Source organism: Meles meles, chromosome 4 (assembly GCF_922984935.1).
Source record: "Meles meles chromosome 4, mMelMel3.1 paternal haplotype, whole genome shotgun sequence".
NCBI lineage: Eukaryota > Metazoa > Chordata > Mammalia > Carnivora > Mustelidae > Meles > Meles meles.
In genome coordinates, this window is record NC_060069.1 from 55,071,298 (window position 1) to 55,098,447 (window position 27,150).

A 27,150-nucleotide genomic window follows, 5' to 3' on the forward strand; every position below is an offset into this window, starting at 1 on the left:
GGACCCTCCCGGAGCCCGCCGCCGCGCTCATGCACTTTAGAACCTCGGGCCGCAGCCCCACCCCGCACACCGGAACGGACACAGAGACCCGCGGCCCTCAGCCCCCGACCCGCCCCCTCCCGCACGGCTCCCCTGCCCCGCCCCTCTCCGGCCGGTCTGGTCTGCAGAGCCGGCTGCCGGCCGGTGTCGAACCGAGCGCGCAGCCAGGGATGTTTGGCTGCGTATTTGCATGAGCTTCCCACCTACCTGAGCCCAGCCCTCCAGGCCGCTCCCTGACTCCCACCCTGTCTGGCGTGACCCCAGCCTCAGCCTCTTTCTAAGGGACTTCCTCAGCACATTTGTATTTTTATATCCGACTCTTTGTTTACTGGCTCCCCTCATGGTTCGTGCCCCCCCCCCAACCCACCCCCAGTCTCGGCCACGCTCTTCTGCGCCTGGCAGATAGGATGGGTGTTGAGTCTGAGATGGAACAAGCCCCCAACATGGTAACCAACCACATGGCCAGTCTGCTCACTCGCTGGCAGACCCCTCCTCTCAAGGTATCACCTTCCAAGGGCCCAGGTCTGATTTTACCTTGGACCCCTGCATCCTGCCCCTGGGAACCAAAGTGAGGACTGCTGTGCACCTTTGGATGACACCTGTGGCCCTGGAGATGTTTTCAACCCAGGGGTGTCCTTTGTAAATGTTCTCCATCCTCACTGTACCAGGAGTGTGTGAATAAACACAGACCTCCCTGTGTGTGTGTGACCACTGTTTTGGTCTGCTCAGGACCCAGGCCAAGATGGCTCCAATCCCGTTTGGGGAGGGGGGCAGGTACTTGGGAGTCTCAGGCGCAGGTTGCTGGCAGGGAAGGGTTGCCAAGGAAACAAGCAGGCCAGTCTGGCCTGAGAAGTTCATGACAATGTAGCTTCCTGGGGTAAATAAACAACCTAAGCAGGATAGGAGACTATAGTTGGAGCTGAAGTTGGGATCAGAAGCATAAAACAATCTTGATTCAAAGTCTGCACCCTCTGTTGCATAAATCCAGGTTGAATGGGGGTCGATAATAGGCCCCAGGGATGCAGCTCTCAGAGTCTGGCTGGCATGCAGGGGGGATGTGCTGAGCTTTGCCCTAGGGGATGAATCACTGGTGGTTCACTATGGTAAGGGAGGAAGTTGGGGAATCCAGGAAAAATCTGAGGAACCCAAGAAGGAAACCAAAAACCTGGGATCTGGGATCTAGTATGACCTGGGCTGTATTGTTTCATGTGGGGTTGCTCCCATCAGCTCTATCTTAGGCGTGAGGTCTCTGGGATTGTGAGCACCTTGAATCAAACCCTAAGCCCTGAGTCAGGAATTCCAAGTACTTGAAGAGCCCAAGGCAGAAAGGCAGAGAAGGCCAGAGGACCATGCCTCTGGCCTCACAGCTGAATGGCACCGAGAAAGTCCTCGTGATCTGAGTCCTGGAGGAAGCAGGGTGCGATGGAAGGTCTAGGGGGTGAGAGGATCTGGGTCCCAATGGCCAGCTGGGCCACAGTGAGCTCTCTGCCCTTCTGCATGATATAAAGATGGAAGTGGAAACCGCTGCCATAGGTTGCATGCCTCAGGGACCAGCTATATCGCGCTTGGGCATAGTGTCTGATCCGAAAGTGGGGAGCAGCTGAGGTCAATGAGATGAACCGACCTCCATGGACCAGCACCCGGCTCACCTGCAAAGCAGACAGAGAAGTCACTGGTGAGGAGTCCGTCTCCAGGTTCTCAAAGGTCAGTATGGCCCCAGATACCCTTGTAGGTACCACCCTGCATCCTGTAGCTCAGGGTTCTCCATGGAAAGAGTGAGTCTCCTCTCTGGCCCTAGTCATTCCATGGAGGTAGGGCTATGTTCAACCCAGGCAGGACATGGGAATGAGGTCAGGTGCAGGGGCACTGCTTTCCTGTCAACTACTCATTTTCCTGGTCTGTGTTACCTATCTGGAACCTGGCTGCTACCTCATCCCTATGGCAACCCAGTAGCCAATCCTCAGCACCTGTGAGCCTGGCCACTCCAGCCCCCCATAATCTTGACCCAGCTTAACCACCCCCCTCCTTTAGGTAACTGCAGTGCTGAAGGTGACCCATCACCTGCTCCAAACTATGCCTCCTTCCAGCCTCTGAGTTCTTCAATCTCCTGAAACCCCAGTCTCCTGAAACCCACCTCTGGGTCTGCCCTCCTTTCTTGTTGCTCCCTCACCTCACTTAGCACCTGGTCCACGGTGTGGACACCCTCAGAAGACACATTCCAGGGATCCCGTTCTCCAGCTAACAGGGCATCCAGCGTGCCCTTCTCGAGCACCACGTCGAAGGAGCCACTGGAGAAGTCCAGGGCCCGCACATCCATGGTCTCCCAGCGCAGTGTGGGCACATGGGCGTAGCGAGCCTGCATCGCAGCCACCACTACTGATGAATAGTCCACACTGGTCACATCAGGGAAGCCTCCAAGGAACAGCTCATAGCTCAGGGCACTGTTCCCACAGCCTGGGGTGGGAAGGGTCAGAATGGGTGGCAAAAGGGCTAGGTTAGTTTGGTTCTCACTTGCCCCAATTATCCATCCACTCTTGGCCGATTTGCTCTCAGCCTAAACCCTCCCGTATGGAAGGAGAAGAACCATGTGCAAAAAAGCACAAGTCTTGGAGTCATACAGACCTGGGCCCATATCCTGCTCTAACATTCTAAGCTGCGCAGACTAGGAGCAAGTTGTTTTCATACCAGGAACTTGGAATTTCCTATTCAGAAAAATGGAGATAGCAATACCTAGCCTACATGCAGAATGTGATATGCTAAATTTAAAAACTAAAGGAGCTGGAGAGTAGCTGAAGGTGCTCTGAACTTCCGAGTTCAAAGATCTAGATTCTGACAGCCATGGCGAGTCATTCAACTCCAAGCCTGTTCCCTCCTACTCAGAGTTGGGATACTATTGGCATCATTAGGACCATCATGTTAGTATTAGGATACTAGTAGTATTATCCTAATCCCTAACCTCTCAGAGAAGCTTTGATGATATCAGCCCTGGGAAGACATCATGTTAGAGGTTACTATCCTACTTCAGTTTCCCGGGGCAGAATTAACAAGTGTAGGGGAACTCGATGGGGACACACAGTAGGGCTGATTCCTTATAATTCCTTAATGTATTAAGCACTACATTTGGGTTCTGCAGATGAATAGGGAGCTCATGCTCTGGTGGGAAGAAAAGATGTACGTTCACGCAATTGCCACATAATGCGATGAGAGTTTCAATAGGGACAGGCTGTGAAAACACATAGGATGGCTCCTGTCCCCACCTCTGGTGGGGCGGCCAAGGCTTTCATGGAAGTTGACAACCAATCAGAGTCTTGGAGGACCCTAACACTCTGGTGGGAAGTTCCTAGAAAGCAGTTCCAGAGGGAAGAGTATGGGGAGAGAAGGAGTGGAGGTTAGAGGACAGGATCCACAACACGGTAGGTGTGACTTCCTAAGATGGCATGCTGGATCTCTTGTGGTCAGTCTCAGCCTGGGAATGGAGCTGGAGGACAGTTCTGGTGGCCCCACAGGGGATCCCCAGCTCTTGCGATTAGATTGCTCTTAATCCCCATTTTCCTCCTAAGAGGATCATGGGATCAGCTATTAGGATAGACCTAATCTAGCAGGGCTTGACACTTGAACAGGGCACCCAAAGGCTGCTGGCTGGTCCTCAGCTGCCCCTTCCTGTGTTCCTCCTCAGACCCTACAGCTGAGAGATAGTACTATCTTGCCTGGGAAAACCCAGTTTGTGTTTTTCCACACTGGAACCATAACAAGCCTGGGGAGATATACCACATCGGTGAGAGGTGAGGGTAGCTTTACAATAGACCCTAAGTGGGGCGCCTGGGTGGCTCAGTGGTTAAAGCCGCTGCCTTCGGCTCAGGTCATGATCTCAGGGTCCTGGGATCGAGTCCCGCATCGGGCTCTCTGCTCAGCAGCGAGCCTGCTTCCCTCTCTCTCTGCCTGCCTCTCTGCCTGCCTCTCTGCCTGCCTCTCTGCCTACTTGTGATCTCTCTCTGTCAAATAAGTAAATAAAAAATCTTTAAAAAAAAATATTAAAAAAACAATAGACCCTAAGTGAGTTCAAGATGAAATCCCAGTGGGTTCTCTGACCCATGATCCCCTCACCATCCCACACCCGACCTCAGAGCTCTGAGGCCCTCAGAGCTCTGCCCAATGGTGGAGAAACCCAAATTTCCTTCCTTTTTTCCCCTTGGTACAGGAATGGCAGCTTCCAAGAGAACTTTACTAAGGATGAAGGGAGAACAAAGCCCGCCCACAGAGCCAATCATGCTTACAAAGCAGTGATTTCTCAGTAATTGAAGGCTGGCAACGAAGAAGGGGCCTGGGAAGGCCACTGCCTTCCTGCGTTAAGCTTTAGGGAAGCAGAGCCCTGGAGAACTGAGCCACATCCAAGAACTCATTACACGGGAGCCCAGAGCGATGTGCATGCTATCCCAATACCAAGAGACAGAGGTGTAAGCCAAAATACCAATTCATTAACTTATTATAGGAAAAATAACCATCTTAGGGACTGAGCAGTTTGTCAATCCTCTCTGGTCAGTCCCTTCTCTCTCTATAGGAAATACAAACTGAAGCGAGATTAGGATCAGAAGCACGGAATCTAACAAGGAGAGAATCAGAGTTGCGTGATATTGGCAAAGCTGTGACAGCCATACGCAAGCACCTGCCTTGAAGATCTTCCAGCCATAGGTACCAGACACACAAGCCCTCAGGCAGGGTACTCTGTTCTCTGGACAGTCCTGGAGAAACTGCCCCCTGACTCCCATTTTCAATAACAATTATAGCTAATGGTCACTGAACACTGGGTTCTATGCTAAGCACTTTATAAGAATTATCTCAATTTATCTTCAAGGTAGCTCCATATAGAAGATACTGTTATTACCATTACCATGTTCTCAATGGAGGATAATGAGGCTGCCCAAAGTGGATAAGGAACTTTCCCAAGGTCACACAATCAGTGATAGAGCCAGAATTTGGATATAGGTCTATCTCATACCAGAACCAGAGCTCTTAAACCACTATGCTACACCGTCTCCCAGTTTTCAAGAGGTCTACTCACCTTCCCTAGTAACGTTCTGTCTTTAGCTACATCAGCATCAGCATGACCATTAGGCTTTCATTCACATCATTCACAATGTGGCCATTTTATCAGTCTCAACAGAGTTCAGATGCCTCTCTCTACCTATCTGTGTTGTGCAACAAGAGAAACAGAAGCTCTGGAGTAGGATAGCACCCTTCACCAATTACTTGCTGCATGACAACAGTGGATCCTGTCAGTGCTCTGACTCAATCCCCTTGGAGTGCTCCTAAGTTTTGGCATGTGTTTGCTTTTGACATTTTGCATCTCTGACACTTCAGGCGGGAACCACCCTCAGGGAGGCTTTGCCTATGATCACAGTTCTGCTTGGCCTTTTCCCCTTCCCTGTTTCCTCACACTCTTAACAATTTCTCCTGCAACGACTTTCCTAATAAATGACTGGGACATGAATCTTCACCTTAGGGTTTGCTTCTGGGGAATCCAACCTGAGACAATGACCTAGAGCAAGGTCACCAAATCCAGCTTGCCACCTGTTTTTATAAAGTTTTACTGCTACACGGCTATTATGTATCATTCACTTCCATATTGTCTGTGGCTGCTTTTCCAGTAGAGCAGCAGTCCTGAGTAATGGTGACGGAAAGTAAATAGGCAGCAAAGCCTAAGATATTTACTACCTGGCCATTTTCAGAAAAAGTTTACCAACTCCTAAGCGAGAGTAAGTCTTCTAATAATTATCACTCACCACTATGGGTTGTTATGAGGACTACATATGTTAGAAGGGGCCCAGCACACTCTCTAGAACCTGCCAGGTGCTCAACTTACATTTGCTTGAGGTGGAGTGTAACATAAGGTATTCCCAAGTTGTAGGTCCTGTTCTTAGATTTGGGAAATCTTGCCAGGAAAGTGTTCCTCTCATTTTTAGACATTTCTCCCCTCTATCTAGAAAAGGGTACCTCCCGGTCTGGCAGATTTTAAGGCAGTGTTATTCTGCCGATCACTAGCATGAGAATCGGCTGCGGGCCTGTTGAAACTATAGAATCCCAAGGCCCATTTTAGACCATCCCTAGACTCTCAGGGTAGGGTCCACCTTTCCAGGTGATTTTGATGGACACCAAAGCTTGAAAAACATAGGAGATTTATGGTAAATTTATAAATAAATACAATGATTTTAAAGCAAATAATTCAAGAGAGTTTTTACCTCTGGGGAGAAGGGGTTTGGGGAACCATGCAGAAAACCTTGAATATACATGGCGCCTTTTATGTTGCTAGGCATTGTCCTAGATAGCTTTCATACTTAATCATTAAAAAAAAGACAATAAATAAGTACTCTTATTTTTTAAAGTCCAAGAAAATGAACGTGCAGAAATTTAGGTGTTTTTTCCATGACTCCACAGCTAAGATTCTATGCTTTTGCCCATGATTCCACAGCTAAGGTTACATAAGTGAAGATTCCAACATAATTAACTACCTCCAGGGTCCAAGTTCTTAAGCACCGGGTTATACGTCCTTTCTAGTCCTAGAAATGTTCTATTTCTCAAATTGAATAGGGCATACAAACGCATTAGATTTATTATTCATACTTCCACATATGCTGTATTATAGATGTCTCATATATACACGAAATATTTCATTTAAACATACACATGCTTTTACAAATACCAAACTAAAAACTAAATTGGAAGGAAACCTATTCCTCAAACTTCACTAGAGCCCCCAAGGCTGGCAGGGGGGGAGAAAGAACCCCAGGGTGCAGCTGGACCTCTCAGAGCCCCACCTTGCATCCCTGCATTTCTACTTTTCCGCTGTGGAGAATCCCCTCAATCTTGGCTGCAATCTCCCATCCGACCTCAGAGGGCGCTGTCCTCGTCCTTACTGCACCTGGGACACAGGACCAAGTGTCAGGTAGGACTGGGAGTGTGGAGAGAGGTCTCTCCAGGTGACAGTGGCTTCCGGTGCCCATTGGCGCTAACAGATAAACGCTTAGCATCGTGCTCGAGGTGCCTGAACGTTCCTTATCCGACTTGAGCTCGCAGTTCCACTTCTAGAAGTGAATCTGAAGCTCAGAACGGGTTCACAACTTGTCCTAAGCCATACAGCCAACTAGCAATGGGACTTGAACTAGATCCTCTGAGCTCTCCAGTACTCGAGGCTGTCTCCCCGAGAGTCCGGAACAGGGTCCTAGATACCTACAAACTCAGACTCATAAACTGTCTTTCTCCGGCGGGGGGCGGAGCTTGGACTAAAAGACTCTCTTGGCTCCCGCCTCCCTGGCGAAATACTGCCGAGATGCTGAAGGTAGGGGATCTTGGCTGGCGAGAGGGACAAACAGACTCTGGAAAGCGGAAAGGGCCGGGGCGGCTCCAGCCCGCTCCATCTGGGGTGGGGAGCTCCGGGACTACCCACCTAGCACGAGGATACGGTCTTCGGGCCGCAGCTCAGGCTCCAGGAGGGCACGGAAGGCAGAGAAGTCCCCAAACCACTCGTAAGGGGCAGAGTCAGCCGCATTCCGGTAGCGCTGGTCCCAGTACTGAACCTCGCGGTACCTGCAGTTCTGCTCTGGTATCTCCGGCGGGGTCGTTGGGGCCGGTGGAGAGGCCATGCTTGCAGCTTCAGGGCGGCCAGGGAACACCGCCAGCACCTTTGGACCGGGCTTGGCGCCGGTGTAGCCAATAGGCACGTTATCATTCGGGAGGCGTGGCTCTTGTGTCTCCGCCCACCACCTGCGGTGGCTCAACACAAACACGTGGAACTTCCGTCCTCTGGCGAGCGCTCTTTGAAGAATACTCCGGGTGGGAAAATCCTATAGTTCAGAACTTGAATCCTCCAACTGTACTGCTCCCTCACTTCTGAGAGCCAAACTCACAGTGTCGGACTCACTCGGCTAATCACTGCTCATTTTCAGTTTGCTCGGCTCTTGCCATTAAGAAGTCTGAAAGTTAATGGAAGATTCATTTCTACCCAGTATTGAGCACGCGGAAGGTTCTGAGCAGAGGCAGGAAGCCGCGGCCACAGGTCTTGCTCTTCAGGAGCGCCTGGCATGAAACAGACGAAGTGTGGTGTCAGGCAAGGGAAAACAGGAACAGGAATGTTGCTTTTCTGGGCAAATGTTCGACCTACTTGAGCGCCTGTGTGCCCAGAACCAAGTATGTACTGAAGAGGAAGACTATTCCTGGACGTCTGGGGGGTGTAGTGCATCAGGAAAGATATGGAAGGAGTGTATTTTAGTGGAGTAGATAGGACACGAAACCGGACAGCTTTCAGTCGGTTGGGACAGCCGGCGCCGAGAGCGGAACTTAAGTGCGGAGGGGTCGGGCTTCCGGGGTGGCGGGCCAATACGAGCGGCGCACCGTCAAGATGGCGGCAGGTCTACGGAAACGCGGCCGGGCGGGTCCTGCAGCCCGGGCTGCCGGACTTTGTGGACAATGGCTGCGGCGCGCCTGGCAAGAGCGGCGCCTACTGCTGCTGGAGCCGCGCTACACGCTGCTGGTGGCCGCCTGCCTCTGCTTGGCGGAGGTGGGCATCACCTTCTGGGTCATTCACAGGGTGGCATGTGAGTGCGCCGAGGAGGAGGGGAGGGTAGGGAGGGGGACTTGAATCCCCTACTCAAACTGGGACCCAGATTCGGAGCGGAAATCCAGACCCCAGAGCCAATCAGTCATCAATTGCAGACCATAATTTTAACCCAGGTCCCAAGCCTACCAAACCCTGTCTTAATCCCTCCCGGATGATGGAAGGGGCGACTGTAGAGATTGGCCCTCTGCCCTGACCATACAGCCTGCCAGGCTAAGAAAATAAACCAACCTGGAGATCAAAAGACCTGGGTCTGAGTTAATGTACTGCTGCTCCTTCTTTTGTCTGTTGCTTTGAGATGGCCCTTCCCCTCCCGAGTCCAAATTTTCTCATCTGTTCCATTCTGAGATCTCAAAGTCTCTTGTCAACAGTGGCATTTTGTGACCGCTTGAGTCCTTTGGGTATTATTGGGGGCTCCTTTATGGGCTGAATCTAGACATTGGGCTTAAGGCTTTCTTGCTAAAGATGATTAATTCAACATATATTTATTGAATGTTTATTATATGTTTAAGAACACTATGCTAGGTACCGGGGGTACAGTGGTGAAAAAATAGACACATTTCCTAATTGGGTGTATGGGCCTAGACAAAAAGAAGTTAGTAGAAAATGATGGTGGATCATATTCATCATGACAGTGAGAGACAGGGAACCATAAAGGACACAGGAGGACACTTAAGCCAGACTTGAGTCCCCTTGAAGTGTAAGAGGAAGCTAGGTGAGGAAAGCGAGAAAAGGGGAGGAGAAAGAGCACTCTGGGCAGAGAATCCTGTAACTAAAACCTCCAGTCTGAAGAGAGTCTGCTTCCTTTGAGGAACTGAATTTGTTTTAGAGCTGGTACATAATTCGAGTGAGGGTAGCAGGGAGAGATGAGGTTGCAGACGTTGAGACCAAATCATGAAGCAGTCTGTCAGTTGTGTTAAGGAGATAATTAGCACGGTGATTAAGAATTTAGGACCTCATGGAGTTCCAGTCTCAACTCTACCCTTCTTAGCTCACTGATCTTGAACTAGTTGCTTAACCTCATTAATTCATAGGTTCCTTTTGTAAAATTGGGAATAATAGGGTTTGGTCTTTATCTTAGGAACCTTGAGGAATCATTGAAGGGTTTTAAGCAGAGATCTGACATGATTTCCATTATAGGAAGAGCTCTCTGGTTGCAAGGTGGGAAATATATTGTAGTGGGGTAAAAGTAGAAGCTGGGAAATTAATAATTTGGAAGCTGTTGCATCATTGAGGCTAGAGATTATGTTAGGTCCAAATATTAGTATGTAAGAGCAGAAAAGGATGAGGGATAGTAGAGTTATTTAGGATGAAGAATAGGCAGGATTTGGTGACTGGGTGTTGGAAGTGAGAAAGAAGTAAATGTCAAAGATGTTACCCAGGTTTGTGACTTGGGCAGCTTGGAGGTTGATGGTGCTGTTCATGGAAGCCAGGAGGGAGAGCAGATTTAGAGTGGACGGTTTGAGATCAATTACAGGCATGCTGAATTTGAGATGCTTGGGTTCACCCAGAGAATGCCAGATAGGCAGTGAGATAAGGGGTTGTGATGAAAGTCCTGGGAAAGAGCTGGAACTCTGTGTTTTGAGGGGTGGGTGGTGTGTGTGGGGCAGACACATTCTGAGCTTGGAAGTAACCACACCGTCCTGCCCTTTTCCAGATACAGAGATTGACTGGAAGGCCTACATGGCCCAGGTGGAGGGCGTCATCAACGGCACCTATGACTACACCCAACTGCAGGGTGACACTGGACCTCTTGTGTGAGTGGTGATAAAGGGTTCAGTGAGGACCTGAGGGGCTGCCCGGATACCAGGCTGGGCAGCCTGACCCAGACTCCTCTTCCAGGTACCCAGCCGGCTTTGTGTATATCTTTATGGGGCTATATTATGCCACTGGCCAGGGCACTGACATCCGCATGGCCCAGCACATCTTTGCCGTGCTCTACCTGGCCACCTTGCTGCTTGTCTTCTTGATCTACCACCAGACCTGCAAGGTGAGTTCAGGCTCCTGGGAACAGGGGGCTCCAACGGGCAGTACTGGGGAGTAGGGATGGCTCAGGTTTGGTGAGCTGACCTTGTTCCCCACTGTGCCCACCTCTCAGGTACCTCCCTTCGTCTTTTTCTTCATGTGCTGCGCCTCGTACCGAGTCCACTCCATCTTCGTGCTTCGGCTCTTCAATGACCCAGTGGCCATGGCGCTGCTCTTCCTCAGTATCAACCTCCTGCTGGCCCAGCGCTGGGGCTGGGGCTGCTGCTGTTTCAGGTCAACACCCTCCCTTCTCCCCCATCTCTCTTTCTGTATTTCCACCTTTTCCTCCCCTCAGTTTTCTTCAGCAGAGGAAGTAAGGGAGTAACCAGACAATATGGGTCAGCCAGGGCCCCACTAAACAAGTCTAGGATCTGTAGAAAGTCTCTGCCCCCACCCCTCCAAAGAAACACACACCCTCTACCCATCCTTTCTTCCTTCTAGACAGCATCTGTTGTTGGAATTGGTTCTTGCACATTGTGAATGCTCTAAATATGTATTTGCTGGCCCAGTCTGAGCGTAGAGACTTGGTATCCGCCCCTTACCCTCGGCCTCCTCCCAGACTGCTTTCCCCTCCTTCCAGCAATTCTGAGTGTGGGCCCCATCCTGGAGCTTGCTGGCAGGGGAGGGGAGGAGTTGCTGTGTGTGCGTCAGAGGAGAGATACATCTTTGGGTGGGTAAATGGCCCTGGAGCTGATCTCCCCCCTTCCTCCCTTACCTACTCCAGCCTGGCAGTCTCCGTGAAGATGAATGTGCTACTCTTCGCCCCTGGGTTGCTATTTCTTCTCCTCATGCAGTTTGGCTTCCGTGGAGCCCTCCCCAAATTGGGCATCTGTGCTGTCCTTCAGGTACCCCACCACCACCCTTTCCCCTTCCCAATGAAGGGGAGGTTACTCTCTGGCCTCCTTCCATCGATGAGACTTCCTCAAAGCTAACAGACAGGATCTTGGAGTTGATTCTGGGCTTTGCTTTTACTAGCTGTAAAATGAGGGTGTTGAACTAGATGGTTTCTGAGGGTCTCCGATTCTGCCCATTTATGACATGGTGAATCCAAACTTAAAGGACTGTTATAACCTGCCTTCTCAGCTTCTTTGGCCCCAGGCTCTGGCCTGGATGTGGAAGCTGGCTTACCTGCTATTCCTAGGGGAATCTGAGAACCTCTGAGACCTGCGCCCTCTGTCCACTCCACTCCATGATTAGTATGAAGGCTCAGTTTGAGCCTGGGCACCTGTGCTGACATGACACCTATCCTCAGGTGGTGCTGGGGCTGCCCTTCCTGCTGGAGAACCCCATTGGCTACCTATCCCGCTCCTTTGACCTTGGGCGCCAGTTTCTCTTCCGCTGGACAGTGAACTGGCGCTTCCTCCCTGAGGCCCTCTTCTTGCATCGTGCCTTCCACCTGGCACTGTTGGCCGCCCACCTCACCCTGCTCTTTCTCTTTGCCTTCTGCAGGTGGCACAGGTGAGAAAGGGGAGCAGTGTCATGGGCAGAGTTGGGGGGAGGATGAAGGGCCTATTTGCCTGCTTGGGGGAGATGTTGAGTTCACGTGGGTGAATCTAAAGCTTGCCCTAAGATTGGGGCTTGATAAATGTGTGAATGGCTTCTCCCCAGGACGGGGGAAAGTATCCTGTCGCTGCTAAAGGATCCCTCCAAAAGGAAGGTTCCACCGCAGCCCCTCACACCCAATCATATCCTTTAAATCATAGGAAGGTAAGTCTTGCCCTCTCCAGGTACACTTGGGGTCCTGGTCGGTCAGCCCTGAATGGCTGGTGACCTGGGGGAGGGAAAAAGAGGTACCAGTGATAGCTATGGGCCCTGTTAATGGGAGTAGAGCTGTTCCCTCCACCACTCTGCACCACTGTGCTAAGCACTTCACATATTTAAGTGTATTTTATTCTTAATCCTAAATATTATTTGACTTACCATTGTAAGTACTCACTCTCTACCTGGTGTTGTCCTAAGAGATTTACATATAGTCTAACATTTAAAGCTTGCAAGAGACTCTGAAATAGGGAGGTGTCTGATGATGACAGTGCTCATTTTACAGATGATAAAATCAGGACGTTAAGGAGTTTATGTAACTTACTTAGGTCAACTTAGCCTGTAAGTGATGAATTTAAACTCACTAGGCCTTATGGCCCTAGTATCACTGTCTCACATTAGATTGAGGAACAGTCTGGGGAAGTTAAGAAATTCGTCCAAAAGGATGCATCTTGGAATGGCAGAGCCAGGGGGCTATCTGACCCCAAAACTTTTGTCCCTTTACTTTGGAACCTCCCTGTCCCAACCCCCATCCCAACTCCTGGCCCTTCTGTTCCTGTCCTTGGCCTTGACCACTGCCTACAGATTATCTCTACCCTCTTTACCTCCAACTTCATTGGCATCTGCTTCAGCCGCTCCCTCCACTACCAGTTCTACGTCTGGTATTTCCACACATTGCCCTACCTCCTGTGGGCCACGCCTGCACGCTGGCTTACACATCTGCTCAGGTACTGGCTGCGACAACTTGGGCATGTGGGACGGGCGAGGGAGCTCCCCATCCCCACGCTGATGGTGGAAGGTTGGGAGACCTGAAGGGCTGCAGGCCTAGAAACTGGGCAAAACCTGAGCTGCTCTCTCCTCTCCAGGTTGTTGGTGCTAGGGCTCATCGAGCTTTCCTGGAACACATACCCGTCCACGTCCTGCAGCTCTGCAGCCCTGCACATATGCCATGCTGTCATCCTCCTGCAGCTCTGGCTGGGCCCCCAGCCTTTCCCCCAGAGCATCCAGCACAGCAAGAAAGCCCACTGAGATCCACCTTCCTTCCCCTCCAGCCCACTCGTAAGACCCTGGATGGGAATAGACTCTCTGCCCTTCCCAATAAACTTTACCTAGTCCATCTCTGTGCAGCCTACATGGAAGGACCTGCACTAAGCTGTGAGGGGCATGCTCACTGCAGATAAAGAACTCATTTGGGCAGTCCTAAGAGGCACTTTATTGCATAGGATTTGGGGGCTGTGGCTCTCTCCCCTCCCACACTGCACTGCATGGAGCTCAGAAGGGAAAAGACCTGGGCTGGGAGGAGTTGGGGAGAGAGAGCACAGGCAGGCACTTTCTGTGAGGGCAGGGGCATTCTGGGAAGGGGATGAGAAGCAGTGGGGGTCAGGCGGACACCAGCCTGCCCCTCCCAGCACCAGCACAGAGAAGCTGGGCCTGGGTGGCAGTGACTTGAGTCTGTCGGGCAGCGCCAGCCGAGCAGTGGGCGGCCCTCACACATTTGCCGGGCTGTAGCACAGCAGGTGTAGCTGCAGGTTCTGGTCCCAGTGGCGGAGCAGCAGGAAGAGACCCCGAGCCGCAGCTTTGAGGGCAGCCAGGTCAAGGCCATCCGGCAGGTGCTGCGCCCGCAGCCAACAGTCGGCTTTAGCCGCTGCAAGTTCCCACTCGCCAAAGGCGGCAGCGCAGCGGTGCTCCAGCCACGCGAGGGCCACAGCTGTGGCCCAGGTCCGGCCCCGCAGGTCGGCACCGCCTAGCCCTTCGGCGCCCTCTGAGGCCTCGGTGTCGGAGCCCCTCCCGCTGTCCACCTGGCCTGGGCCCTCGGAGCCTGAGCTGGGGGACGGGCTGCAGGAGGCTGTGGCACTGTCGCCCTGGCCCACACCTGGTCCCAGAAGTGCCCAGGGAGAGGAGGCCGAGGTGGGGCTGAGGCTGGCGCGGTGCACAGCGAAGGGCGAGGCGCGGCACAGGCGTTCCTGCGGGATGCGCACCGCTGCACAGAAGGGCGCGTCCAGACGGAAGGAGCCAGGAGCCTCCTGCAGCCGCACCTGAGGAGAGAGGAGGTGGGGGGAGAAGTGAGCTGAGACAGTGCCCTGGCCGTGGCAGCGCCACCCTCCACCTCCCGAGTCCTCACCAAGGGCAAGTAGTCGTGGTCGCTGCCTTCACTGTTGCTGTCACTAGCCTGGCCCCGGTGGGGGCTGTGGAGTCGGTGGCTGTCAGAGCCTCTGGCCCTCCCCCCACCCAGGCTGAGCCTAGAAGGAGGCTTGGGGGGGAGGCGAGGAGGACTTCCGGTGGCCAACTTGGGGTTGCCATTTGGGTTCAGGTTCCAGCCGGCCACCGGAGAGCCTCCCTGAGGTCCTGCAAGGGAGCCAATCAGTGCCAGTCGTAGTCCCTAAACTGCCTGCTCCTTACCCGCCCCCAACTTCGAGCATTACCTCTAGACTGCACATCTGTGGACAGAGGAGTTGCATCTAGATGGCCCTGAGGGGCAGGAGAAGTGCTTAGGAGCTCAGCCAGCTCTGTAGGGGCACAGGAGACAGGGTGAGCTGGGAGGGCAGCTGGTAGAATGAGGGTGGCACCAGAGAGGTCACCCAGGAGGGACTCTACCTGAGCTCCGCACCTGCAGGGCTGAGGGTAGGACCTCCCTGGTGGTGGCATCCACAGCTACTGGGCAAGTGAAGCAGGAAGGGGCAGAGCTGACCTTGCTTGTCTGAAGGGCTCGGAGCCAGGACCTCCGGGCATGGCCTGTGAGACCAGGGAGCAGCAAGCTGAATGGAAGCAGGGACATCCCCCACCCCCCAACCAGCACAAAGGGCTTTATAAAAACAAATCTCAGTGTTCTGCATAGCTTTTCCCTCTGTCCACTTTTGAACAGAGTAGAGTACCTTCTAGGAGCCAGCTTATACTACTCAACTTCGACAAGCAGTTAGGTTGAACCCTCTGCTCATAACAGGGCTAGACCCTCAGGCCACCCAGAAATCAAACGTTTTGTTCACCACCCAAAGGAAGCACTGATGTGGTGCCTTTTCTGTCCACTCATTTCAGCCCTGTTCAGCAGAACTTCCTGCAGTGAATGAGATGTTCTAGATTTCCATGATCCGGTATGGTAACCACTAGCCATGTGTTAGTGTTAAGCACTTGATGTGTGGCTAGTACCGCTGTACTGAAATGTTCACTCTTTGACTTAACAGTCCTCCTGAATGACAGATTTGTTTTTGTGTTACAGGCCCTGTGAGTCATTAAGGAGATCACATTTCCCTCTGTTGGCTGCTAGAAAGCCTGAAAATTTGGGGTCCCCTGCTTGCTAGGGCATATAAGCTCATGGTGTGCATATCTTTAATATAACCTGATTCTCCACTTCCTTTTATTATCCCATTGCCCTGCTTTTTTTTTTCTTGTCAATATGGGTGAGCCACCTCAAACTCTTTGTGAGCAAAATGAGATACAGAGTGATCAAACACATAGACCTCCACTTCTGCCACTCTCTGCCCCATATGGGCTCCTGGGACCCTTGCCAGGCCCACTAGTAGCTCACCTCGGTCAGCCGTGGCCTCAGCCCCTCCACGGAGGGCCAGCTGCTCATTGTCCCGGACCACGGAGGCTGCTGTCAGCCGATGGAGTGCTTGGTCCCAAGCACCTTCTCTTTCAGGGGATGACAGAGGCAGTGAGCCATCATCACCAGGTCCCCACAGTGTCTCTAGGCCAACACCCACCTCCCAGCACATAGGCTGCTCCCCACACAGGGCCCGGATCACCACATGGCAGCGTGGAGCCTGGGGAGGCAGTGCCTCTGCTGGAGGAGCCGACTCCCCATTGGGGGGCAGAGCCGTGAATAAGAAGGGGGGTTCCATCAACATGTCCCAGTCCATAGGGGCTGGGGAGAGCAGGTTTCCTGGAGGGAGATAACCATAAAGGCAGGGGCAGTGTCACGCCCCACCTCTCCGAGACCCTCCGCGGTCTCAGAACCCAGCTTCCCATCCAACCCTTACCTGAGTCATCCAGGCCCTGTCCCAGCTGCTGCCCTGACTCAGGGCCTGGCCCGTCGGGTGCTGTGCCCAGAGAGGGGTGCTGGGGATGGCCAGGGACTGGGTTCACCTGGCCTGGGGGCGATGAGAGGCTCCGGCCAGCCAGAGCCACTCTGCGTCGACGACCTAGCACCTCCGCGCTCAAGGCCCCAGACTGCACATAAGAAGTGGGGTCCACTGGTCAAGAAATGCAGAGCTGCCAGCCACCACACATGTAGACACAACTGGCCACAGAGCCCTTCGTCTGAAACTGTGGGTGGCTGCTCACCACCCTTAGGAGCAAGGCTATTCTTTATGGCCCCTGGCCCCCTCTCAGTGCTGTCTCACTCCGTGCCCCATTTCTCACTTGACTTTGTTGCTCGTCTCTGATTTTACTTATGGCTTCTCCCTCTGCCTGGCTAGCTTCTACTTGTTCTTCCAGATGTGGCTCTTGCTTTCCTGACTCCCTCACCCAGGGTCAGCCATCTTGACTCTGACACACCCCATAATGCTGTGTCCTTGTGCTCACCACGGTGTGTCATGTGGTATCATTATAGATTTACCCACTTGTCTCTCCAGCTGGACTGAAGAGTAACCACTGCAAAATGTATGGCTTATAGCTAATGGCCAGTAAACTTTTGCTGGATACCTAGTAGAAGGGATGTGGGCTGACCCTCACCTTGACTGGAGCCAGCGGGGGCGGAGGCAGGGGGCAGGAGCGGGAGCCTGCAGGTTCTCCCCAGGCCAGGCTGCGGCAGCCCTGCTGAGAAGGGGGATGCAGGGGAGCCATGCTCTCGGGGGAGCCAGGGCCTTGGGAGCCAGGGGATTCGCTGCTGCCTGTGGAACCTGGACCTGGCTCAGGGCTGGCGGAGCAGTGGGTGAGCACATACTGCTCCCGGATGTAGGACGACTGGAAGATGCGGCGCCATATGGCCGTATCCGAGGAGGGGTTGGGTCCAGGGTCTGTGACAGGCTCTGTCAGAGCATCAGTACCTGCTGGGAGGCAAGAGAACGGATCCCAGCCCTGGCCTCTCCCATAGCCCACTCCTCCAGCACAGCTGCACCCCATGTCCAGGTGCTCACTCTGCTCTGAGTCCCCAGCAGCCCACGGGCTGGACAGCTCCGCTGACACAGTGCCTGTTCCCAGCAGCTCCGAGGTGCCAGTGGGCTCAGTGCCAGGACTATTGGCAGATGGTGCTTCCTCTGGGGATGGGAACACGGAGCCTCCCAAGCTCTGCCAGCCAGGTTCTGGGCCCTGGAGAGGGACAGGCATTGGAGAAAAAATGGGTGCTAGTTATACGCTGCCTCTTTTCAAACAGGATTGTAGATATCTCACCACAAGAGGCAATGAAGTTAATAAACCAGAAATGAAAGTCCTGTCCTGAGGAAGGAGGAAGCATATGTGCTGATCAGAAGGTTAGCAGAGCTGCTGTGGCTGAAGTTCAGGTTCAGTCCTGAGCTTCCTGGCAGGCAGGCAAAAAGGCAAAGCCTCCATTATACAGCACTCTGGATCAAGACGAGGAAGTGTGCTTATTCCTTCCAGAGAGAGAAAGCTTTTTGTAAATAGAAATAACTACCATTTCTTACACTCTCATGCATGTCAAGTGTCCTACCAAGTGTGCACTGCAACTAATCACAGCATCCCTGCAGTAAGACTCAGTATGAGGAAATGGGCTCAGGGAGGTGAGGGGGCTGGCCCCAGATCGAATGCTAGATTTCATCTAGACCCTGCTCCGTCTGTTTCTGAGCATTCCAGGAAACAATCCAGATGGTGCTTTCTGTAGGGCACCATGTGAAGAAATGAGTGCGTTTCCACAAATCCCTCAGAGCGAATGCTAGAGCTCTGTAGCTGCCTCCGGTCAAAGCCAAGGACAACACCTTATGGGACAATTTAGTGGAAGACCTCATGAAGAGGACAGGCTGCTGTCACCTTGGGGTGCCCAGTGGGGGCCCTAGAGAGGCCAAGGGTGCAGTAGGAGAGCCTGGCAGGGAGAGGCACAGGGAGTGGAAGAGTTTTGAAGACATGCAGGGACTTCCAACAGCTCAAGCTTACCCCGGGGGCACGGGGCCGGAAGCCATCCACCCTGAACAGCGAGCAGTAGCCGAGCAGCCGGTCCCCAGGGTAGAGTGCCGGGATCTCCCGGGGTGTCAGCAGTGCCTCCACCGCGTCGGGCACAAACCAGTCCACAGAGATGTCGCTCAGGGCGGGCTCCAGTGCCTTCCGCAGAGCCTGCACCAGCTGGGAGGAGTGGCCAGAGGGAAGACATGGGAGAGGGGGTCACACAGCCCACCGAGCAGGAAGGCCACCCTTCCACTGATGCCATCGGCCTAGTCCCTGGGCTGAGGGGAGCGGGGTCAGGCCACAGTCCAAGGGAGGAGTCGGGGCAGGAATAAGCAAGGGGACTGAGTGCTCAGTCCTCAGGGTTTGGTCTATCTCCTGACCTGAGCCAAGCCTGGGGATGAGGTAAGATTTGTCAAGGATATGGCATTTGGTCCCAAGAGAAAACAGAGTAAGATCTGGGGGGGCAGTCAAAGAGCCATATCCCCCACACCTTTGCCCTCCTGCAGCACCCCACAACAACCCCAGCAGCTCCTCTCCTGATTGGCATCTCAAAGGAGGAAATGAACTGGAATGGGGGAAGAGAAGTCCTGGTCAAGAGTGCCAGGAGACCCCACAGCTTGATTGGCTTCTATTGCAGGCTTAGGGTAACTTGGGGGAAGGGCTTCTGAGAGTAGGGAACAGGGCCCAGGCTCAAGCTCACCATGGGCTGCAGCCTCTCCCCAGGCCTTGGGAAGTAGGCCCGGCCTCTACTGAGAGCAGACAGACCCTGAAGCAGCTGGTGGCAGGCAGGCCCCAGCCCAAAGGAGAAGCACCTGATGAGGGAAGGGAAGCATCTGTGACCTTCAGGAGCCTCTTGGGGGCGAGGGTCAAACTCAGGCACGTGGCTCAGCCCATACCTGGCTGCCCCCCTGTGCCATCTCATGAGGTCCAGGCTTTGATGGGTGGCAGCAGCCAAGGGCGAGGCAGCGGTCAGCAGGAATAGCTGCCTGGGGTGGGCCCTGTGCTGGGGCTGCCCCATGGCCCAGGTCAGTGCAGCCAGCACATCTGGGGGACCACTTGCAGCCTGCAGGGTCTCAACACTGTCGCAGATCAGTTGCACAGTGTCCTGGGAAGAGAAGGTATGCTTTGGCCACACCAGGCTGAGATAGCTTCTCCAGGCCTCCCAAATTCCCGGACCATACTCACGTCACTGCAAGGTCGGCTCTCTGGGAAGAGGGGCTGCACCGCCGTGCCAAACACAGCCAGGTTGATGAGTGTCTGTGGTGGTAGTGACTTCACAGCCAGAACAATGGCATCCTGGGGAGAGCCGGGGGGGCACCATGAAGCAGGCGCCAAGGGCAGTGGTGGGGTTGCCAGCCTGCCTTCTCTAGGCTGTATGAAAGCGAGGATCTGGCAGTGGGGATCTGGGAGAGGCCGTGCAGGAATGAGACTGTGTGTGAGATGGGTTAGGAGGGAGGTGAAGTTTGTGGAAGCCCCTGGAGGGGATTGTGAATCCTTGGGTTTGGGACTGGGGTGACTGAATGTAAGTTCACAGGTGACAGAGGCTCTTGGAATCCAGGAGATGCACGTCTGTACAAGTGTGTGGGGTAGGGCGGGGGTGTGCGTGTGTGCATGTATCTTTGAGAGGCTGCCCTCAGCCACCCTCAGGCCAACTGCCCCTCTCCCAGCCCCCAGGCCCCTGTGCCTCGCCCCTACAGGCCTTGTGTGCTACACTGCTGCCGTCCAGCAGGAAAAGGAGCTCCCGGGTAGCTGTGCCCAGGTGTCCCGGCTTGGAGCTCAAGTCTGGGCAGAAGCTAAGCACCAGCACCGGATTCAGCAGGATGTCCTTGTGGAAGCGGCGTTGCAGGAACCACACCTGAGCATGGGAGCCCCAAGTCATCCTGGGCCGGGCTTAGTGCAACCCCAGTCCCGGCTGGCAACAGGACCTAGCCCTCAGGCGGCTTCTATCCAATATACCCAAAGGGGCACCTTTTCATGGGCCTTTGAAAACAGTCAAGAGCAAAGGCAGGTGGCTGTCCCCTGCCTGTCATTCCTAATCCCCATCTTTGGAGACACACCCCAGTAGACTTGCGTGGGCCCTCCTGTGACAGCACTCATCTGCCCTCTGGGACGGTGGTGGCAGCTAGTAGGAGGTCCTGCTAAGAGCAGAGCCGCCCACCCCCGCCCCATTTGAACATGAGCCTGCTTGTCTGTTCCTTGTGCACAAGTGCAGCCAGTGGTGGGGTCGGAGGCCAGGCCAGGACCCCGGGCAGCCATACCTGCCGGTCCCCATCACTGTCCCTTCGCTGTAGCCTCTGGAAGTCCCGGCGGGCCCTCACCTGGGCCTCATATTCTGCTGAGCTCAGGCTGCCAGCCTCTAGCATCAAGTGTGGCTGGTGGGGCTCTAGGGAAGAGGGGACACAGCTGTTTGAAAGTCCCTGTCTCTGGACCCCAGTGGCTCAGTCCCATTGTCTCGGGAGGACCTTGCGAGTCCAGCCTCCCTATACCATGGGGCCCACCCTCACAGATGACCTGATTCATCTGGTTTGGGACCCAGAAACCTATACTTGAAAAATGTTACCCAGGTAGTCCTGAAGCAGGTCAGAGCTGGCCCACTGTGTGCCCCAGTCTCTCACCACTGGGGTACAGCAGGATCTCCAATGCGCGGTCACAGCGGTGGCCCTCTGCTAGTGTGACACAGATGGTGGCTGCAGAGCTGGCATGAGGGGGGGCATCAGCCCGCAGAGCATGAGAGGGGCTCTCCAGGCCTAAGGGATAGTGAGGCAGGGAGAGGGGATGATCGCCCCAAGTCAGTCCTAAAGCACCAATACAACCTTCCAGACAACAGCGGCGTGGGCAAGGATCATGCCGATTCAGCTCAGCTCTCAGAGCCTGATCTCTAGGGTTGGATGGACAAGCGGAGGGATTTTGCCTGCTTTCGTGGACTGGGAGGTGGATTCCTGGTTCTGTTCCTGGCTGATCAGTTACATATCAGCCAGCTGCTGATTTAGCATCCTCCCCCACTTCTTGCACAAGAAACTCCATCGCTTGGACTACTCTCAATTTAATCATCTTTCTTCCCCTTGGTGAATGGTTGTGAATAAATTATACAGACAAACCTGTGTAATTTACCAAAAGGGGGTGGTGTGTGTCGTATAGAAGCTTCCAGGGGATGTGCCCGGCAAAACTGGAGGTTCCTAAGGCTTAAGTCCTTGGGGTTTTTTTTGGGGGGGTGTTCTGTGTTCCTCCCAGTCCTGAGCCCTGAATTATTCCCTAGTCAGCTATGCCAGGAGGGGCACCCACCTGCCAGCAGGCATGGCCCAGTGACCAGCATCTCGAAGGAGAAGGTGTACAGGGCAGGGCAGCGGGCAGGGCCTGAGAACACATCCTGAGGGGCAGCAGGCTCCTCCCAGGCAAACCCTTCCTCCTGAGGGCTGCCCACCCCAAAGCAGCTGGTGGGGCTGGAAGGGAGTACAAGGAGGGTCACCGGGCCACCACCAAGGCCCCTAGCCCCACTGGCTGAATGGCCCCAGCCCTTTCCCACCCTGCCCATCCCCCAGGGCACCCTACCAAGGCCCCCTCACCCGCACTAGACCCAGAGAAGCCGAGGGAGGGACGAAGAGAATCACCATAGGCCCAACCTGTCGTCACAGAGCCCCGGAGGCCTGGGGGGCCCCGGTGGGCCTGATGAGGCCAGCGGGGTGAGCACAGAGGGGAGAGCCACGCGCAGCACCCCATCAGGCCTGGAGGGCAGCTCCCGGCTGCTGCACAGGGTCACCGTCATGGTGCCAGCCGCGTTGATGAGGCCTGTGGGCAGCACCAGTGCAGACCGGGCCTGGGCCGGATCCAAGACAAGATGACCTACGGTGAGTGAGAAAAGGGGTCAGAGGGAGCTGAAGTAGAGCAGATGGGGGAAATAGGAAATGACAGCAGGCACTGACGCAGGGGAGCCTGGGCAAGGGGTACTTTGAAAAGTTGGAGGGACACAGGGCTTATGTGTTGGTGAGGCAGAATGGAGGCATGAACTGAATGATGGCTGATGGAGAGGCAGGCTGGTGGTAGAAGGACCTGGCTGTCATCAGGAAAAGTAGTGACGTCCTGCTAATGGAGAGCTGAGGAGAAGGGGACATGTCCACACTACCCCCAAGATCCTAGGGGACCCATACCCTCTGCCCTTCTTCCCCTGCCTGCTCATTCAACCCTTGGGCATCATCTTCCTAAGGACCCTCCCTTGTGCGCTGATATCTCCCAAAGCCTGGGATCCAGCCCGCTCATAAATCCCCAGCTCATGAACAGTCAGGGCCTCCCCACTGCCCACTCCAGAATTTTCTACCCAAGAGGGGTTTAGGAGCAGTGATCTGCTTAGAAGCTGGCTAGAGGACACAAAGCTGTACTTGCATATTGAGCACACCATTTTACTCATATTGTAGGTTTATCTAGGGACAGGTGGAATCATGGGAGTCACTGGTGCTAAAGGAAAGATGGCCAGGTGTGTACAGTGGCAGTCAAAGCCTTATATGGTCTGGCTCCAGTCTGCCTTTATAGCCCTTCCCCACAATAATCATTTATCCGTTCTTTGGAGAAATGCTTGCAGAATAAATGAAGGGAAGAAGAAGATGGAAGGAAAGAAAAAGGGAGAGAAGAAGGAAGAAAGGGGCTTCTATCCTAATCAGCTGCGACTTGGGGACAGCCTGATACAGGGTAGAAAGCACAGGATCAGGTTTTGAGTCTCAGCTCTGTGACTTCTAATTCAGCCCTTTGGTAACTCTCTTGTTTTGAGGAGCCTCAGTTTCTTCATCCATGAAATGGGAATCATAATAACTATATCTCAATAACTGATGAGGAATGAGATAATGTACACATAACACCCAACACAGAAGGGCTGTTGTTATTATTTTCACACCTGTAAAAGGGGGATAGAGAACAGCACTTGCATTACATACCTCTCTGGATTCAAATGAGGTGTATCAGTGACTGGACTTTGTCAACTGTAAATTACTACAAATACGAGGTATTTTATTACCATCACTCAACACAACTTACTCTCAAACCTTTGTTTACACCATTGCCCCTGACTGAAGGGCCTTTTCCTTCCTCTCCACTTCACCAGTCATACCCTTCTTTTTGGTCAAATTCTGGCTGCGCTTCCTTCTGGAACATTCCTGGGGCCTCAGCCCAGAGTTTACTCTGGCCTCTAACTACCTGCTGGGTTGGTACCAACCACCAACTCTGACGCTGTCTCTCCTACGGGAAGGTAAATCTCACGTGCAGGAGTCAAATTAATGTACAAATAAATAAACGAAAGAATGACGTGCAAGGCACAAAATCTGGCTTAGGAATGGGCTTCCATTCCCCCAAGCCAGCACTCATATGCCACATTCCATGCTGGGCCTTGGAGCTGGTCAAAGCCCGGTCCCAGGCTCCGGAGCTAACGCTCCAGTGGTGGGGAGACTGCCGTGTGGACTGCCAGCTGCCTCTGTCTCCCAGGCGGCAAACCTCAGGTCAGGCCTGGGTCACATCGCCGCGGCCCCTGGCGCACATCGGGTGCCTAGTCCATGACTGTTGCACAAAGCCATGAATTAATGAATGAAAAAATCAGTGGCTGGAGGGGGCGCGGGCAGGGGTGGGACGCGGAGCGGGTGCGGGAACCCGAGGGCTGCTGGCTTCCGGGGGCGGGGCGGGGGCGCCGGCACTTACCCTGCGGGCAGCGGCGGGGCGTGGAGGCCCCCCACCCGGGGCCCAGAGCGCGGCAGCAAGCGGCCTGCAAGCGTCGCCGGCTCTGCAGCTGGAACGAGACGCGCCGTCCGGCCGCCTCCGCCTCGAAGCCCGAGACCACTTCGGCCTCCGCCAGTGGGTACACGAACACGCCTGGGGCGGGGGGTCACAGGCAGCGTCGGACCTCGCCGCCCCCCACCCCCCGCGCCCCGCCCCCCGGCGCCTCGCACCCCGCCGGGCCTCACCTTCCACCGGCTGCGGTTGCGGATTGTGGTAGGTGAGCCGGGCCCGCAGGCTGAGGCATGGGCCGTTGGCGCAGGCCCGAACCCAGGAATCGGTGAGGGGCAGCGGCGTCCAGCTGGAGGGGCAGTACAGGCCGGGCATGGCGCCCCTGGGGGAAGGGGGCTCGATGAAGAAGGGGGCCGCAGGGTGGGTCCCGGCCGCCCGACCCCGCCCTCCTGCAGGCCGCCGGGAAAACCGAACTCGGGCCCTGGGAGCGCCGGGCTGAGCCGGGGGCTGCGGCCGGACCGACAGGTGGCGAGGGGAGGGAAGAGGGGGATGGCATGATGGGCATCCTAGCCGGTTACCTGGGAAGCCGGGGCGGAGCGCAGCTCGGAGCCGCGCGGGGAGCCGGGCAGCCGAGGGTTAATGATTAACTGGCGCTCTGGGCGCCCTGCGCTCCCGCAGCCGGCTCCTCCAGGAGCGGAGGGTGGGGATGGGGGGTCACAGCTGTTCCACAGCCCGCTCCCCGGCCTGGCCGCCGCCCCCGTACCTGCCGGCCCCCCGGGGCTCCCCGCGGCTGCCAGCTGTCGGAAGTGGCGCGGGTGGCGAGATGGAAGATGCTCTGGGTGAGGAGCAGGGGGGTTAAAGGGCCATCCCCAGCCCAGCGAAGGACCCCCGGGGAGGGTTGGGAGGGGGAGCCGAAGGACCGTAGTCTTTCCTTCTCCTGCACCTCACCTGACTAGGGCGCACGCAGAGAGGGGCTGCAGGCCGGAGTGGAGGCGGTTGGGTGGGAAGAACAAAACAGGGAAGCGACAGGACAGGGTCTTTCGGAGGCAAGACCAGGAGAGGCGTTGGGGCAGGGGGATTCCCTGGGATCCGTCCAGGGCACCCACCTCCCCCACCTTGGCAGAACTGCTCTGAGAGTAGGGGGCCCCACAGCCGGGCTGGGTCTAGGGATCGTCACCCACCCGGCGGGCAACCCCAGCCTCACCGTCGCGTCCTCTACGGAGTTCTGGGCGCCACAGCTGGAGCAAGAGGGATAGGGCCGCGTCTGCGTTTCCGGCCGCACTCAGTCCCGTCACCTGCGGGGACCCGCTCGGGACTCCCACTGAGGCCGCTCTGAGTCCGCGCAGGGGCGTCGGCTCTGCGGGTGCTGGTCCCGCCCCCGCTCGGGAAGGCCGCCCCTTCAGCCCGCCCCGGCCCAGCCTGCAGCTGCGGCGGGCTGCTGCTCCTCGCGCTGCCCCAGCCTCGGGCGCGGTGTTGCCTCCGCGCCAGCCTTGGCCGCTCCAGCTAGACAGGGCACCGCAGTGCAGGGATCGCGTCCCCGCCGCTGCACAGCCCCCCACCCAGGAGGGACCCGGGTCTCCGAAGCCCCACCCTTTCCGTCCTTCAGGAAGTGAAACGCTGTGCAAGTGCAGCAGTGGGCTCAGTCTGCAGCCCCCCACCCCCACCTAGCACGGCAAGGACTCCAACTATCCCAGCATCACCCCACTTCTCGCCCTGGCTTTGCTTTCCCTTAGTGCAGTGACCCTCTTTCATCACTGCAGTAAGCCCAGCGCTTCATCGCCGCAGGAGATTCCCCCTCTCCCCAAAAAGCCAGCTTTTTTCCTTTGCAAAGGTCTCCTTCATCGCTGCAGAAATCTTCCCCCGTCCCTGCAGCTGTCTTCAGCTCTCGTGATCGCTTCAATGACCACTCACTCCACGGAGGGATCCTCCATCACTGCAGCAAGTTCCCCCCACCAGCAAGCAGCCGGCATTCCTATCGCTGCAGTGCTATCTCCCCGCCTTTATTGCGGGTGGAGAGAGTAGGCAGGATCAGTCCCTCAGGCTTATAACTCCCTGCTACTTTCAGTGCCCACCGCCTTGGAGTGAGGCCTTCCAGCCTGCCCAGCCTTCTCTTGGCTTGAGGCTGCCGATGGATCGCAGCAGTGACCCCTACCCCACCCCACCCCTGCAGCACCAGGAGCAAAAAACAAACAAACAAACAAAAACAAACAAACAAAAAAACCCTGCTTGTAAACACGTCCCCTGTTATTGGCAGAATATTCATGCAGCGGGATGGTGTTAAGGTGCAAAGGATTGGAGAGGTCTGTAAAACCTCTCCCAGGATCCCTGAGGAAGTCTGGGATTCCTGGGGAAGAGGCCATATTTGGGGGTCACACATGCAAGCTTTCTTGCAGAGGCCGCACTCAGATTCTGGAAAAAAAAAAAAAAAAAAAGCATTGAGGAGAACTGGGGGCTGGGCGTGGGGCAGCCGGTGGGAGTGGGTTTTCAAGCCAGAGTCAAGGTTCTTACCCCTCCCCTTCACTCCATCCTTCTGATTCTGGTCACTATCTTCTGATATCTGATATCTTCTGACTGCAGGGGCATTTCCTGCCTCCTTGAGCCCCTGAGCTCTCAAACCCCAACCCTTTCTTTTGCTCAAACCACTTAGCATAGTGGAGATAGTTTGGCCTTTTCCCAGGGAACTTCATGGGTGGAAAAACATACGGACAGTATAGAAAGCATAGACATGATTGCAATGAGCCATCCAGCTCACAGGGAGCTCCTGCTGGGTCCCAGCCCTGCTCTTTCCACACTATCTGAACCATAGTTCCATTGACCCTTCCCATCCCTTCTCTGCTGAACCTGCCCCCAGCCTCATTCCAAGTTAGGGTCCCTCTTCCAGGATTAGGAGAGAAACAGTGGATGGTGAGTGGGCTGATTTGCCCTCTAGGGGGACCCAGGTCTCCAGCCAGGCCGAGCCTGGT

At 54.9% G+C, this 27,150-nt stretch overlaps 3 protein-coding genes across 17 annotated transcripts in view; 1 reads left to right on the forward strand and 2 right to left on the reverse strand.

The window, feature by feature from the left end:
- Positions 1-7,732, reverse strand: part of ECE2 (endothelin converting enzyme 2) — a 31,192-nt gene extending 23,460 nt beyond the window's left edge. Inside the window, exons 1-3 of one of the 2 annotated variants that reach the window (XM_046002726.1) lie at positions 7,481-7,732; positions 2,210-2,493; positions 23-1,688 (exon numbers count right to left, since the gene is read on the reverse strand). In XM_046002726.1, coding sequence (XP_045858682.1) covers positions 1,401-1,688; positions 2,210-2,493; positions 7,481-7,676 — 768 coding nt within the window. In that variant the 5' untranslated portion in view covers positions 7,677-7,732 and the 3' untranslated portion in view covers positions 23-1,400. Of the gene's footprint in view, positions 1-22; positions 1,689-2,209; positions 2,494-7,480 lie in introns of those variants that run through there. The other variant, XM_046002727.1, reaches the window with a different exon arrangement.
- Positions 7,733-8,401: 669 nt separating this feature from the next.
- On the forward strand, positions 8,402-13,642 carry ALG3 (ALG3 alpha-1,3- mannosyltransferase). Of its 2 annotated transcripts, none has more exons than XM_046003119.1 (9): positions 8,402-8,590; positions 10,305-10,404; positions 10,490-10,637; positions 10,746-10,906; positions 11,397-11,517; positions 11,925-12,130; positions 12,281-12,357; positions 13,016-13,158; positions 13,297-13,642. In XM_046003119.1, exons 1-9 carry the CDS (start codon positions 8,500-8,502, stop codon positions 13,609-13,611), a joined length of 1,362 nt encoding a protein of 453 aa, XP_045859075.1. In that variant the 5' UTR covers positions 8,402-8,499; the 3' UTR covers positions 13,612-13,642. The 2 variants fall into 2 exon arrangements, with proteins under 2 accessions (XP_045859075.1, XP_045859076.1); XM_046003120.1 differs by having other exon boundaries at positions 8,402-8,627; positions 13,014-13,158; positions 13,297-13,547.
- Positions 13,624-25,515, reverse strand: VWA5B2 (von Willebrand factor A domain containing 5B2). 13 transcript variants are annotated; one of them, XM_046003111.1, is made up of 20 exons: positions 25,392-25,480; positions 24,951-25,022; positions 24,424-24,569; positions 24,161-24,331; positions 22,093-22,324; positions 21,767-21,924; positions 21,100-21,231; positions 20,743-20,867; positions 20,184-20,339; positions 19,670-19,780; positions 19,381-19,589; positions 19,185-19,296; positions 18,476-18,661; positions 17,102-17,677; positions 16,408-16,597; positions 15,954-16,310; positions 15,026-15,163; positions 14,854-14,937; positions 14,553-14,776; positions 13,624-14,466 (listed from the first exon to the last, which is right to left on the reverse strand). In XM_046003111.1, the coding sequence occupies exons 3-20, from the start codon at positions 24,560-24,562 to the stop codon at positions 13,918-13,920; spliced, it is 3,849 nt and encodes a 1,282-aa protein (XP_045859067.1). In that variant the 5' UTR covers positions 24,563-24,569; positions 24,951-25,022; positions 25,392-25,480; the 3' UTR covers positions 13,624-13,917. The 13 variants fall into 13 exon arrangements, with proteins under 13 accessions (XP_045859067.1, XP_045859066.1, XP_045859068.1 ...); XM_046003110.1 differs by lacking the exon at positions 24,951-25,022 and having other exon boundaries at positions 25,392-25,515; XM_046003112.1 differs by lacking the exon at positions 24,951-25,022 and having other exon boundaries at positions 25,294-25,502.
- Between the last annotated feature and the right edge of the window lie 1,635 nt (positions 25,516-27,150).